General features: G+C 43.9%; 1 protein-coding gene across 1 annotated transcript in view; it reads left to right on the forward strand.

The window, feature by feature from the left end:
- The window catches only part of hoxb5a (homeobox B5a), a 2,603-nt gene extending 120 nt beyond the window's left edge, over window positions 1-2,483 (forward strand). The window contains exons 1-2 of the mRNA XM_053337841.1: window positions 1-670; window positions 2,165-2,483. The exon at window positions 1-670 is cut by the window's left edge and continues 120 nt beyond it. Coding sequence (XP_053193816.1) covers window positions 1-670; window positions 2,165-2,412 — 918 coding nt within the window. The 3' untranslated portion in view covers window positions 2,413-2,483. The remainder of the gene's footprint in view (window positions 671-2,164) is intronic.
- The last annotated feature ends 7,517 nt before the right edge of the window (window positions 2,484-10,000 follow it).

The following is a 10,000-nucleotide window of genomic DNA, read 5'->3' on the forward strand; positions in this document are numbered from 1 at the left end:
CCAAATGGCCCCGACTATCAACTGCTAAATTATGGAGCCAGCAGCGGCGCAATGAACGGCGGGACGTACAGGGACTCTTCCTCCGCCACCATGCACCATGCGACGGGCTCTTACGGCTACAGCTACAATGGCATGGACCTGACCGTCACCAACCGAGGAGGGGGGAGCGGCGGCGGAGTCAACAACACCGGAGGACACTTCGGGGGAGGCTCGGTGGTCGGGGACTCCCGGGGTTTCGCTTCCCCGGCCCCGGAGAGGAGCCTCAGACAACCATCCAGCTGCTCCCTCGCTTCCGCGGCGGATTCCCTTCTGTCACCCGCGTGTGGAGAGAGTAAGCTGGGTGCTCAGAGCTCGTCTCCCCGCTCAGGGCAACCAGGAAACGGCAATCTCAGCTCTCCAAATCTGTCCTCTAACTCCTCCGGCGCCGGTGGTGGTGGCGGTGGTGGCGGCACGGCGCAGCGTTTCACGGAGTTAGACGACGCTTCGCCAGAGCCGGATGAGTTGCAGCACAACCGGGATACAGGCAACCCGCCGACCAGGACCGGGCACTCGCAGCCCGGGCAGAAACAGGAGGGCGGCCCGGCGGGATCAGCCGCTGGCAGCACAGCGGGCAGCGACGGTGGGACACCACAGATATTCCCCTGGATGAGAAAGCTGCACATTAGCCATGGTACATGCTGCTCTTGTGTTTCCAGCTTTATTAGCTCTGTATGATAGAAGCTAGGGCTGTGTAATATTCCTAACGCTGGTTGAATAGATTGTAGTCTATATGTTTGGACACATGGGGTTAGTGACAGTCGTTAGTGCGCGTGGAAGCTACACGGGGAGCCTCGGTGCTGTGTGCCTCTCTGTAAACACACTCAATATTCTGCAGACTTATTGCTGCTTTGATTTGATTTGAGTAAAGTGACTGCTTGAGAATAGCTGAAAGACAACCAATTAGCTACGGTTCCTCGTTTTTTTGTGTGTGTGCACCCCACAAAGCCTTTTCCCCCCTACACAGCGTCAATTTAATATTTTCACATGACTGTCAAAAATCAGTCAGTGAGCTATATGTGTGTGTGTGTGTGTGTGTGTGTGTGTGTGTGTGTGTGTGTGTGTGTCTGTCTGTGTGTGAGCCCCCGTAATGTACAAAATCTCTGTTATACCCTGCTTCTTGATTTGGAGCAGTTGAAGCTATTTTAGGGTTTTTTTTTTTATTTCCTCTTGCTATTTGAAATGAGGAAGTAGCTAAACAGGACAGCTGGTCAGCCTCTGGTTAATCAGCTAAAGTTGTGTATTAGTGTGTTTTCTCAAAGCATCGGGGTGCAATTCGTTTTACATTTCCCTCCTGTAGAAGTCAGGGACGCCGGATGGTTACCCCCGCTGTCTCCCCCCCCCCACCCCCCACCCCCCACACACACATACACCAACTACCCTCCCTTATTTTATTTTAGCAAATTCCACAAAAGCGTCGTAAATCTGTCAGGGGGAAGAAGCAAGCCGGGCAAGCAAAGCCTCTAACAGGCTGAGCAGCGCAGACAGACCCGGGGTGGGAAAAAGAAAGGAAAAAAAAGAAAAGAGAGGCCAGGAAGGCTTTGGAAACTGTTGCTCCTTTGAAAAGTGAAGCTTTATTACGTGTGGGAACTTTATTAGAGAGGTGAGGCAGAGGACGGGGTAATAAAACCCTGAAGGGAGCAAGAGAGGGAGTGAAAAGAGAGAGAAAGGGGAGAAAAAGAAAGAGAGGTGATGGTGAAGGGGGTGGTTTAAAAAAAAAGACAGTAATGTGACAAATAAAAGCTAATCTTTTAGCGCGAGCTGTGGAGTGGAAATAGTATAAAAAAAAATCAAATGAGAGAGAAGAGAGCTGTTAGAATGAAGGATAGTTTGAAGCACCTTTGTTGCGCCTTTATGCTCGCTGTGTAAACCTATGATTGAAATCTGTAGTGTAGAGGGGGTGGACACAATAATAAAAACACCTGTAGCTTCAATGTGAAATGTAGCAAACCTGCAGATATCTAGCTGTAATTTTAAGGCATGATTTCAGGATGTGTTACAATGTACTGTAAGGTGTTTCTACTATTTTGTACACTGCTTCTATTTCTAAAGAATCACCCGTTAAACACATCTAACACGCTTCCTAACAGCCCACCTATACTGTTTCTCCGCTCCAAACCCTTTATAGATATGACTGGCCCGGATGGGAAACGGGCACGGACGGCGTACACCCGCTACCAGACGCTGGAGCTGGAGAAAGAGTTCCACTTCAACCGGTACCTCACACGGCGGCGAAGGATCGAGATCGCGCACACGCTCTGCCTCACGGAGAGGCAGATCAAGATATGGTTCCAGAACCGCAGGATGAAATGGAAGAAGGACAACAAACTGAAAAGTATGAGTCTCGGCACCGGCGGCAACGTTTTCCAACCGTAGAAGTCTATCCATTTAAAAAATAAAAAAGAAGAAAAATGAAAAAAAAAAAAAATGAAAAGAAGAAGCATCCGTCCATCTTTTTTTTTGTGTGGAAAAGGCTACTTCCATGTACAGGCATCCAAGGAGGAAAGAAAGAGAGAGAGACAAAAACAGTTGGAAAAGAATAAAGAAAAACTTGAAGAAAACAACAGAAGAAGAGGAGAAGGAGAAGATGGATCAAAAAAAGAAGGCGGTGATGAAGATGAAATGTGTCTATTACAAACAGATTCCAAAGCTAGATAAAAAAAAGGAAAAAAAAGAAAGAAAAGAAACACTTCCTATTCAACTGAGTACTGTACAGCAGCGCAGCACTTTTTATTTGTTCAGCATGTTGGTCTTTTTGGTGTTTTAGGGCAACGTATAAAAAATGACTGTGGTACTTGCTCTTGTAAAAAAGAAAAAACAAAACAAACAAAAAAAAAGTTAGTGTTCGTGTATGTTGTCGTTTAAAAAAAAGAAATCGCTGTGGAGGAGAGGAGTCAGGAAAAAAAAGAGAGGAAAAGGATGAATAATGCTACCTAACTACTTTTCTACCTTACATCCTACCTTACAACCTCGCTACCTACCTGTTGTTAAATGTCTACAAGTGTCGTAAATGTGTCAACTAAAATTTGTAATGGATACAAAATGCTTACTAGAAAAGTTAGCATGTGAGCTCTTATTGTAAGTTATTTACAGCCAGTAACGCGTGTATAGCCTACTAGTCTGCCCCCGCCCCCCCCCCCCCTCCAGACTCCCCCTCCCTCCCTTTCCCCTCCTGTCAGTTACTTGCCATTCTAATTTTTTTTAATTGAGAAAGCAGGGAATGTGTGTGTGTGTGTGTGTGTGTGTGTGTGTGTGTGTGTGTGTGTGTGTGTGTGTGTGTGTGTGGTGTGTGTGTGTGTTTGTTTGTCTAAAAACAACCCTGCCTACATTTCCGTATCCATCCATACTGTTGTGTATAGCTCTATTATCCAAGACAAAGTGTAACTGTATATTATTGTTATTATTATTGTAATTATTGGATCTATGTTTCAGAAAGGATGTATATAGATATATATTGACATTTTTAAATGTGACCAGTTGGCTATTTGTAGTTTGCAGTGTGTGTGTGTGTGTGTGTGTGTGTGTGTGTGTGTGTGTGTGTGTGTGTGCGTGTGTGTGTGTGTGTGTGTATGTGTGTGTGTGTGTGTGTGTGTGTGTGTGTGTGTGTGAGAGAGAGAGAGAGAGAGAGAGAGAGAGAGAGAGAGAGAGAGAGAGAGAGAGAGAGAGAGAGAGAGAACGCATGTAAAGGAAACGGCTAACGTCCTGTAAGGCCTGTACGCTTTCTGCCAATGAGCTTTTTGTATTTGTTTGTAACTTGGAGTAAAAAACAACAACAACAACAATAAAGTTCCTCATAGCCTACTCATCCAAACTAGACAGAGTTAACCAGCTGCTCGTGTGCCAAACTTGCGCACAAATGGTGTACCTTGGGTTTAAAACCCGCGTGAGACGTACCGGGGCCAAAAGTGTTCTCAGCCCTCAGATCCATCGGGGATATTTGTGCCAGTTGTCATTCTGAATTTATTGTGAATCATATATTTAGTATGCAAATGTGTGTCTCGGGATGACCTCAGCCATCAGCTGCCAAACTCTGAGCTTGGCTTGTCATATTTTAAAGTCTATTAAGGCTGAGAAATAACTGATAGAGTGGTTAGACCCGGAGTAAACCATAATTGGGTTGGAGTCCTGACCTAGAAGTCTAACTTCTAAGCTTAGTGGCATCTTCACCCCCAATTTGAGATATTATTCTGTGCTATTTGTACTCGATCTCATCCAGAAATAGCTTTAATAACTGTTCTCCATTCTATAATTCAACATAGATAAACCGAGCGTAAAAGGAAATTATCTGTTTTCCAGGCCCTCACTTTGTACCCTGAACACCGCATTTTCCATTTCCAAGGCGACAACCTCCCTGGAACCTCAGCAGCATCACCCAACACCATGTACACACACACACACACACACACACACACACACACACACACACATAGGCACACAGGTTAATTTTCCTCTCTGTTCACCGAGTCTGACAAGTCAACAAACTACCCGCGGAGGACAAATTGGTCACTTTTCTCTAAACGACCTCCCTTTTCCGTCCTAACGGAGGCCACTCCCGGCTAAATTAGGTTACCGTCTCCCCGTTTCAAAGTGTAAACAACCAAGTGAACTTTTAAACTCACCGGCTGATGCTGCTGCAGCTTCCCTGCTCATATCACGGTTCTGATTCTGAGCTGATGGAGATGATGAGGAGGTGGAGGGGGGAGAACGAGGTCCTGCTCCGAGCCTCATCTGGACACAACCGCTATCCCTTGCCTCCTCTTTATGTGTGTATGTGTGTTGAGATATTCTTTTTTTTTTTTTTTTTTTAAACTAACCCCTTCTGCTTTGGGCCAAACTATAAAAAAGGAAGGCAGCGTTGACATTTACATGTCAAACGGATGAGGGTTTTTATCTCCAACTTACATCGTAAAGATCAGACCTGGCCTCAGACAGATACCTCTCACTGGCTCTCCTCTGGTCACGTGGGGGCCATAAAGTTAGTTTTATGGTTTTGGGGAGTTGACAATGTACTATATATTTCACATTCTAGAAAGCAAGTGACGGTTTAACGGCTTCGCGGGGATCCTAAAGGGGTCAGTAAAGTAGAGACAGAGCAAGAGAGGGAGGGAGTGTGTGTGTTGTGTGAGAGAGAGAGAGCAGGCCACTACTACCGGCCGCTGTTCCTGCTCCGGTTCACACACAGAGCCCCAGACGAGCTCCGCGGGTCTTTACGCCGCTCTGGACGCTGGGAGAAGCCGGTTGGAAGAGAAAGATCCAGGACTGCGCAGTAGTGTGTGAAGACTGTCTGTAAGTGGGGGCTAGTGGGAAGGAGGGGGTAGGGGGGTGGGGGGTGGTAAAGAGAGAGCGAGAGAGAGAGAGACAGAGAGAGAGAGAGAGAGAGAGAGAGAGAGAGAGAGAGAGAGAGAGAGAGAGAGAAGCTGCGTAATTACCATGTCACTCACTCACTCTGTAGCGCTGCTTGTATTAATGCGCTCGCTGAGTGCCGTGAAGCTCCGGTGTGTTTCAGATATCTGAGATTCGTTGTTGTGTCTGTTCCGGGCCATGGTGACGGTGGCGTCAAACATGGAGGGAGCTGCTGCCTGTGAGCACGCGCGCATTCATTCGTGTGTGGGTGTGTGTACTTTTGGCTAGTCCTTCCAGTTCGTGTGTGTGCGTTTTTTTGGTGTGCGTAATGGTGGCGCACGGACACACAGGGGACTTGCAATGTGCCGATGTGGTTCTTAATGTGCAGAAGTGGCTGGCAGCAATCACAGAATGGTTGAACAGTGGTTTTGTATGTGTGTGTATGTGTGTGTGAATGTGAAACTGATTACACTAAAGCAGAAGAAAATTAAAGGGCAAAACTGGTGTGGTTACAATGGCGATACAATGCGTAAAAATGGTTTATGGTTTTATCATTGGGGTTTTCCTTCTTAAATTTTAATATGGACTTATTAGAGTGCTTGGATAATTAATTGAATGCAAGGCTGATGAACTGACCCATAGCAGCAGATGTTGTTGGATGTCGTTTTAATGGTTTATTTAAAGGTGAGGAACTAATCTGACTCATATAACATCTCTCTCTGTGGATCACAGGAAAAATAGAAATGTGAAGTGAGATCATAACTCCTCTCTGATGGCTTTAATTGAAGTTATTATTTTGGACTAGTAAGGGTTTCATATCCTGTGCCTTTCCTTTGTCACTTTTACGCACAGCCACAGCCACCCTGTGCGTAAAAAACGGTTCCAACTACAAAGGAGTAAGAGTTAGAGAAATGCCTGCGTGCATGCCAACATTAACCAACAAGCATATGGACAAGGACACACACACACACACACACACACACACACACACACACACACACACACACACACACACACACATACTGATATGCGTCCTTGGATACAAGAAGATCTTTGTCCACCCCCGCCCTTGTATTTTCCAGGCAGGATGGGTGTGAGTGAAAAAGCGTCGTGGATACAAACATTCCCAAGGCTCTCACCATCAGAGTCCTTGCTTGCAGGTTATTTTACTCCACAGATCGGGCCTGTTGTTTGACACTCAGCACACTCTGCTCGATTCAAGCTGTGTTGTTGGACACAAAAACTCCTAATCGAAGCCAACTGTAATAGAAAATCCCAAGGCGCTATTTTGTCTTCTAAAAAAGTTCTGATTCCACGTGCTGCTGACTTTTTGCACACGGTCAAGATTGATCCAAATTTTGCACTCAACCAAATAGTTGTCGCTTTGTTTATTGGAGCAGGACACTGCTGTGACACACTGAAAAATAGACAGGTGAAAGAAAATAAGGCAACACTCCCACCTGAAAGCACAATTGATGTCATTCTCTTGGTGGCGGATTAAAACACGTCGCGGGAAAACATTCAGTATGATCTCAAAAAAAAAAAAAATCCTCAAAAATAGCGGTGAAACTTTCCATTGAATCTCAGTCGCTTCTTTCCAACAACAGATTAGACTTAACACCCAAATAGACATTGATGAAACTGTTATAGAAGTGAGCCGGCACGCTGAATTGACTAAACAGAATTAAATATTAATACAGTCTTTAAAACAATAAAAGCATCACATCAGTCAATTTAAAAGAAATGGGCTAAAATGGCTTTCTGTATGCATGGATGGTGACGTGATTCTAAAGCAAATATTGTATATATGTGTTAAGTTAATGCATGTTTGACAACGTGGTATCCTGTTTAATGCAATTGTTTTAAACCGTGTTTAGTCACTAAGGATCACCATTAAATCTCTCATCATTGGTGCACAATGCCAACGCCGCAGAATCAGTCAACAAGCTCAGCTGTTATTTTTACACAGTATTGTAACGAGTGCAGGCTGGTGTGTCTGGGTGAAAGGGGAGAAGGTAGAGGTGTTAACAGTACAGTGTCTGACCCTGTAAATCTTTATTAGTTCTCTACACTGTCCCCCCTGCCCCCCCACCTCTCTGATGTCTGAAGCGGGCCCGAAGCTGTCAAACAGCCTGGCTACCAGTCACGTGGCCTCGCGCACGCTCGCTCCTTATTGCTTAGATCCATCATGTAAATTGTTTAATGTCTCGTGTCACTGTGAAAGCTCACGTTTCGGTATATGCAGAGTGGAGTTTGAAACTTTTTTTTATTTAAAAAAAAAATCAGTGTGGATGAACCTCGATAGATTATTAGCAGGAGATGCTGAGCTGTGTACGTCACAATAAAATTAATAGCGCTTCTTTTGTGTAAAGGCCGACTGCAAACATGGCGCCCTGAGGAGGCCGACTCATACAAAGTAGGCCTATGGCGAGACGGATGATTCCCAGCATTGAGATACAAGATAATACAATTACTATAGAAAGTAGAAATAGTGTATATTTGAATTTATTCATAATTAAGTTGACAGCAACACTTTTATATGAGAAAAGATAATATAGCATAATCTCCATCTGCTGAGGAAGACGGTTGAAAAACAGTTGAAAGCTCCTGGAATAAATAAGAACGAACGTTGCGTTGTTTTTACGTCGTTTTGTTTAAGCGTGTCAAAATAAAAGTCCAGATTTAAAAGGATTTTATTGTCTTTTTCTCACACAGCCTATTTAATACGTCAGTATATTTTTCAAGTCATCTCCTTCTTTTCTTTTAATGCTCTTGCTTCACACTATTTAATAAATAAAGTAGCTCTCTCTCTGTTTTATAAAGTGTTCCACAGTCTTAGTGAAGCTAAACTAAAGCCGTTCTTTACACTATTTATATATCTACTTCACATTGGGAGTGTGTTTCTGCTCGTCTCGACCACACAGTTAATCTGGTGTCCGCTGCTGCACTCCACTAACAAGAGGGGAGGATTGGGCTTTTTTCGGAAGTTCCTCTCTGCTCTCAAACTCTCATTTATTATGTTCACTTTACATGTGAGGCCGCCGGTCTCACTGTTGCCCCGATGCATTTTCAGTATGTTGGGGATTCCTGGCGCTGCCCTCCGCCATCACAATGATTTTTCACAAGCTTCACAAGAATGTTATTTAGAGTCATGTTGGGATACCATAAATTATTCAGACATCAGTAGAGCGGGAAAAAAAGAGGAAAAACTGGAGGAAGACGGTTTTGCTCTTCTGTAATATTCTTTTAAAAAAAGAGAAAAAGTTAATTACATTACAACAGACGTCATCGCGCTTTTATTTATTAGTTTTATTTATTAGTTTTAACTTCATTTGATGATGATAATAATAATAATAATAATAATAATAATAATAATAATGTGGTATTACCGTTTCATACACATATATATTCGAGTAACACAATTAAAGCTAAAAAAAAAGCTACAATGTGAACTCAAGGTCCACTTACTTCTACTTTTCCGGACATTTTCAATCTTATCTTACGACCTTCATTAAGTTCTATTATTAAAACTAGTACTAATATATTGTTTATACGTTCCTACAGAACATAATACATCCGCAACAATTATCTATTGTATTCTAAACTAGCCGTTGCCTGTAATATATAATATATAATACAATAACGAATATTAATAATAGAGGGGAAATAATAACAGTAAATAAAAAGAATAATTCATTTAGCTGAGTCAAGCACAGGCTATCTTCATTTTTATCAGTTTTTTTTTCTTTTTTTCGTGTGTGTCCGTCTGTGTGTGTGTGTGTGTGTGTTTGTGTGTGTGTATGTGTTTGAGTCCCAGGAGCGCGCGGGCCCTTGGTCCTTGAGGAAGTTTCAGTCCAGTAAACAGGAAGACGAAAACTCCCCATTTCATTTTTCATCAACTTCCTCCTTTTAACGATGATACAGGAACACCCCCCCCCCCCCCTCACACACACACACTAAACTCCAACAGCGGACCCCTCTCTGTCTACACACACACACACATACACACACATACTATACACATACACACAGGGATGGGACATGACATGCGTGACACAACTGTAGTTCCTTTTCTTGTCGGGATAAGTGAGAGAGGCTGTGACATGAAGGCGCAGCAGCAGCTCTTGTATGGGCTCCTTTGTTTTTTTTTTGCTGTGTGTGTGTGTGTGTGTGTGTGTGTGTCATCTGTTTCCCGTTTATGTACACAGGGCAGCTCCAGCCTCTCCTCGGCATTATGTGCATTATGTGTATTATGTGTACGGGCTTGCTGCTCCTTTGAACCTGTCCTGGCTGTCAGAAGGCGCTGAGTTTGGCTTTACAGTCTGTGTGTTGGTGATGATGAGTGGGGTGAGTAACTAATGCGACTGGCCCTTTTTTTTTTTTTTTTTTTTTTGCGTCTCTCATTGCATTGCAAAGGTGTGTGTTTGTCCGTGTGTGTGTGTGTGCGAGACTTTGTGTGGGAGTGAGTGAGGTGTGTTTTGTTGTATTTGGTGGGTTTATTGGTAGGACATGAGAGAGAGAGAGCTCAGAAAGAGAAAGAGAGAGAGAGAGGGAGGGAGAGAGGGAGAGAGAAAGGTGAATGACCCGGGCATCGGGCATGGGAAGATCCTGTGTGTGTTTT

Source organism: Scomber japonicus, chromosome 18, assembly GCF_027409825.1.
Source record: "Scomber japonicus isolate fScoJap1 chromosome 18, fScoJap1.pri, whole genome shotgun sequence".
Taxonomy (NCBI): domain Eukaryota; kingdom Metazoa; phylum Chordata; class Actinopteri; order Scombriformes; family Scombridae; genus Scomber; species Scomber japonicus.